Genomic DNA, 5,386 nt, shown 5'->3' on the forward strand with positions numbered 1-5,386 from the left:
TGTAGTACCTTAATCAATAAATAAAAAAAAATAAGGACAGGCCCTTTCTCCTACATAACACAAATATTATTTATAAAGCATAATATGATATAGACCTTTACTTATGGAGCTCACCTGCTATGCTACTGAAAGAAAAGTTTGTACATATACCTCCAGTTTTTTCTGATATTTTTCACATTCCAACTGACACTGTGTGAGATTCCTTGCAGTTTCCTCTTGTATAAGCTGAACACGCTCACTTTCAAAAGACTTTAATTTACTTTGATGGAGAAATTCTGTTACTTTGCTTTCTGTACTAAGTTGTAGTTCTCTGTACCTGAAAGAAGAATGATGGCTATGAGATTTTAAAGAAATCTTGATGATTTATATAAACATAAACATTACTTCTATTTTTCCGCACCTTCATTTTATTATGCAGTTAATAACATTTATTCAGCAAAGCTCTTGTAAATAATTTAGACAGGCATATGTATGAAAATATGCTAAATCCAGAGAATAAAATATACCAATTAAAAACTTCCTCTAATGCACCTTATTTTCATTCCTTCCATCTAAAAGTAATATTGCCTGTTTATCATCATTATTTTGTAAGATTTTTAAAATAAAAAATGGTAAGAGCAAGTTTTAGTTATATTGCTTAAGATGATTTAATTTCTATATATTTTACAGACCTTAAATCTACAGCATTGCCTCCAAGCTTGCTATTTCATTCTAAGTCTAATCACAGATGGAGAAGAATGGCATAAAATATGTATATTGAACTGCAAATTCTTGAGACACTTATGAAATAAAATTTTAGATCAGCAAAGCATATATATATATATATATATATATGCTAGGATATTACAAGAAAACATAATGTACAAATTACAAAGATAAATATGTAAGTACAAGTAGTCTACTATAATACAGATAAGGAACATTCTTCATTTCATAGATATAATTAGTAATAAAAATATTTGCACATTACAATATAAATCACCGCACATTATAAATTTAAAAATGCCTTAGGTGGATTATGTTCTAACAGAAAGCAAAACACAGACACATTATACCTTTTTAGAGCTATTCTGAACCCAGGATAAGGTTAAATATGTTACTAAAATTCATTTATTCAAATGTTTATTGAGCTAGTCCATATGCCAACTAAATATGTATATAATGGTAGACAAAAATTTTCCCCCTTAAAGAATCTAGTTTGCTTGGGAAGACAGGCAAAAAAACCATGAAAATTCGACAGAATATATAAGTGCTTCATGAGGGTAGTTCCTGATTTCACTGGGAACATATAGGAAGGAGGCCTAAATTGGTTTGTATAGGTCTGCGTGTGCATGTGCATTTGCATGTGTGTGTAAGTCAGGAGGAGGTATGGGGTGGGAAGTATTCTAGGAAGAAGAAAGAAGAGTATGGGTATGGTAGGGAAGCAGAGAGCATACTGTTTAATTCATGGTATCTCGCTAAATCCTTAGAGCAGCGGTTCTCAACCTTCCTAATGCCGCGACCCTTTAATACAGTTCCCCATGTTGTGGTGACCCCAACCATAAAATTATTTTCATTGCTACTTCATAACTGTAATTTTTCTACTGTTATGAATCATAATGTAAATAGCTGATTGCAGGATGTATTTTCATTGTTACAAATTGAACATAATTAAAGCACAGTGATTAATCACAAAAACAATATGTTATTATATATGTGTTTTCCGATGGTCTTAGGTGACCCCTGTGAAAGGGTCATTCGACCCCCAAAAGGGTTGCGACCCACAGGTTGAGAACCACTGCCTTAGAGCAACCATATTAGGTTTTGAAGATGAGGAACCTGAGGCTCAGAGATATGACATATTTCTTTAACAGGAAGAAACTGCTAGTATATTTTAGGTTAGGTTTCAAATCCAGCTATATTTGACTCTATAGCAATGACCTTTCCACTAACACATAATATATTTTTTTAAAAATTTTATTTTTGAAATATTACATATGTCCTCCTGTTCCCCACATTGACCCCTTCTAGCCCAGAGGCTTCTTACACTATCTTCATATTTTTGGATTCTTTTTTCTTTTTTCTCTTCTGATTGGGTGTTTTTTGCTTCCTCATATTCCATATTGTTGATTTGATTCTCAGAATCCTTCACTCTACTGATGAATCCCTGTAAATTATTCTTTATTTCAGTTAGTGTGTTCTCTATACACTGACTGGTCCTTTTTCATATCTTTGATGTTTTCATTAAGGTTCCTGAAATTCTCACTAGGTCCCTTGAAGCTCTCATTAATTCCCTTGAAGCTCTCATTCTGTCCTGTGAAGCTCTCATTAAAATCCTTGAGCACCCTTATAACCATGGTTTTGAACTTAGTATCCAGTAGTTTGCTTGCTTCCATTTCATTTTGTTCTGTTCCTGGAGATTTCTTCTGTTCTGTTCTTTCATTTGTGATGTTTCTTTGTCTTCACATATTTGGCTGCTTCCCTGTGTTTGTTTCTATGTACTAGGTAGAGCTGTTGATGTCTCCTGGAATTGGTAGAGTGTCCTTTTGTAGTTGTCCTGTAGGGCCCAGTGGCTCAGCCTCTCCAGTCACCTGAGCTGGGCATTCTAAGTGTGCCTGTGTGGGCTGTGTGCACTGTCCTGTTGTAGTTGAGCCTGGTTTGCTATTGGCATCACTTGGAAGGACTGACCCCCAGGCCAATGGCTGTGAGGACCAACTGTGACTACAGTGGAAGAGCTGTTGTGCAGGAGATACCCTTATGTGGCAGGACTTGCTTTAGTGCTGAGTCTGCCCCTTGAGTGTGCTACTCGTGGATGTGGTAGGGTTGTAATCTGGCATGGTCTGAAGCTGACCACAGGGTGCACTGGCTCTGTGGCCTCCAGGGAGGTGCGAAGTCTGTTACTTCCTGTGCCCTGCTTGGGGCCACCCCCACGGAGTGATCTGCAGATGACTGCTACTTGTGTTGGGCTTGGAGATACCCAGGAGAGGCCAAGCTGTGAGCCAAGGCAGGCTTCTGCTAGTGCTGGGCCTGGAGTCTCTTACTGAAAGGTATGGGGCATGCTGAGGCCAGCTGCTGCTTGTTTGAAAGATTTCAGAAAAGTCTGAAGCCTGAGCAAGGACAGGCTATTCATATGGAAAGACCACTGCAAACAGCTTGAGTGGGGATGCAAATTGGAGTCATCAGAGCCAAGTGAACAGTGTGAGGCAGGTTGATGGAAACTCAGATATGGCGCCTGCTCTGTGGCAGGGGAGGTCTCAGCATAGGAACAATGACTTGTGCCAGAACTTGTGTCTGGGAGAAAGCTGCCTCCCAGTTCTTGCCCTGATGCCAGACAATTTAGTTCTACCCTGAATGTCCCTGAATCCTTTCAAGATGCTGCCCAACCATTGGAGCTCAGAGGGAATGAATCCAAGTAAGTCCGTGCACCAGCCCTTTCAGAGGAACACTTGGGACTCCAGCAGCCTCTGTATCACTCAGCCACAATCCCTGCTGGTTTTTACAGCCCGAAGTTATGGGACTTCTCTTTCCAGTACCTGAACCCTGGGTTGGGGGGCCTGGTGTGGAGCTGAGACCTCTTGTTCCAAGAGACCTCTGCAGCCAAGCTATCCCTCCTGATTAAGAAAGTGCCATACGTGGGTATTGGACCAGCTTTTTCTGCACCTTCACCCCTCCTGCCAGTCTCGATGTGGCTTCTTCTTTAAATCTCTAGTTGTAGGACTTCCGTTCAGCCAGATTTTAGGCAGTTCTGAATGATGGCTATTCTGTGGTTTATTTGTAATTTTGGTCATGAGTTTCCTCAGTTTCAAAGAATGCTCTCCAGGTCCATCCATGCTGTTGCAAATGGTAGGAGTTCCTTCCTTTTTATAGCAATGTAGCATTCCATTGTGTAGATGTTCCACAGTTTTCTAATCCACTCATCTGCTAGTGCACGAGCGTTTCCTTTTCTTTGCATCCTCTCCAGCACTTGCTGTTTGTTGATTTGTGGATGATAGCCATTCTGACAGGCGTGAGATGGTACCTCATTGTTGTTTTGATTTGCGTCTGTCAGATGATTAGTGACTTTGAGCATGTTCTCATGTGTCTCTCATTGACCTTTAGTTGGTGAACTGCTAGGCTGTGGATCTTGTAGTATTGATCTGGGTCTGGGCTCTCCTCCTCAGCATCACATCATTGTCAGTGGTGTGGTTGGTGGCAGCAGCACTGGCCTGGCTTAGTTGTTTCTCACTGAGCTGCTTCTGCTTGGCCTCCTCCGCTTTCTTCTGAGCTTTCAGGCATCTCTTTAGCTCATTTTTGGCTCACTGCTGTCCATATTCACCTTAGGGCCTTGCACCATAGCCATTTCTCTGCAGGCCCAAACTGAAAGCTCATTGTCCCACGGGCGAGAAGCAGTAAAAATTAATTCACTCAAAAAGTGTGTTAATTCCATCTTTTAACTGACATGAAAATGTCCCTGTACTCTGAGAATAAGTTGTTTTATAAATGTATAAAACATGTGAAATCAATACCTAATTTGTATGCTAAGCTATAGAAAACACTAGACAAATTACTAAAATAAATTCTGGATAAGTAATTTAGAATGTGATATTGACCTTTAAAATCATTTGTTTTGAAAAGATTAAACTGCAAAGTTTGCCTTCTTATGGATTCAGGACATTGTGAATAATTCTGAGATCAATGCAAACTCCAAGTAAGAAATTAAAGATTTAGCTTTTAGATTCCATCTGGTTTTATTCATTATATGGCACTTGAAAGCCACTTTTAGCACTATTCTTTCCTTATATTAAAAAGTTAAATAACAAAGTCATCATCTAGAAATCTCAGAATACTAAGTTTAATAAACTGAAAAGCCTAATGTTAATTCTATACATCAAATGAAATTTAAAAATACTAAGTTTAATAAATTGACAAAACAAATGACAATTGTATAAATTAAATAATTCTAAACAATTAACCTATTCCCACATTGTTTATACCATGAAAAAATCTCCCTGAAATAATTATGCCTTTGCACTAATTATCATTTTAATTTGTTAAATTGAACAGTGAAAATGCTGAAGAAACATTAGAGCTGCAAAAACAGTTCCAGCAGCGAGGAGTGGCCAACAATAGCATAACATAACTTGAGAGTTTAAGGTAACTCCCTCTGACTTGTTTTGCAAATATAACCAAATACAACCACAGTTTACTGTGTTGACTCATCTTCTCATTTTATCCTCTTAATGTGAACATCTTATTTAAATTAAGTCAATATCTACACTAATAAAAGAGAAACATGGTAATTGGCCTACGACTGCTACCCTTCCCATTGGCTAATCAGCAAGATATGCAAATTAACTGACAGCCAAGATGGCAACCGGCAGCCAGGCAGCTTAAACTGAACATGAGGCTTGCTTGCTTCAGTGACGGC

General features: G+C 38.5%; 1 protein-coding gene across 2 annotated transcripts in view; it reads right to left on the reverse strand.

The window, feature by feature from the left end:
* The window catches only part of PIBF1 (progesterone immunomodulatory binding factor 1), a 221,843-nt gene that overhangs the window by 104,927 nt on the left and 111,530 nt on the right, over positions 1–5,386 (reverse strand). For both annotated transcript variants that reach the window (XM_006753739.2, XM_015564807.1), the window contains exon 11: positions 151–316. In XM_006753739.2, coding sequence (XP_006753802.1) covers positions 151–316 — 166 coding nt within the window. The remainder of the gene's footprint in view (positions 1–150; positions 317–5,386) is intronic.

Source organism: Myotis davidii, unplaced genomic scaffold (assembly GCF_000327345.1).
Source record: "Myotis davidii unplaced genomic scaffold, ASM32734v1 scaffold10, whole genome shotgun sequence".
Lineage (NCBI taxonomy): Eukaryota > Metazoa > Chordata > Mammalia > Chiroptera > Vespertilionidae > Myotis > Myotis davidii.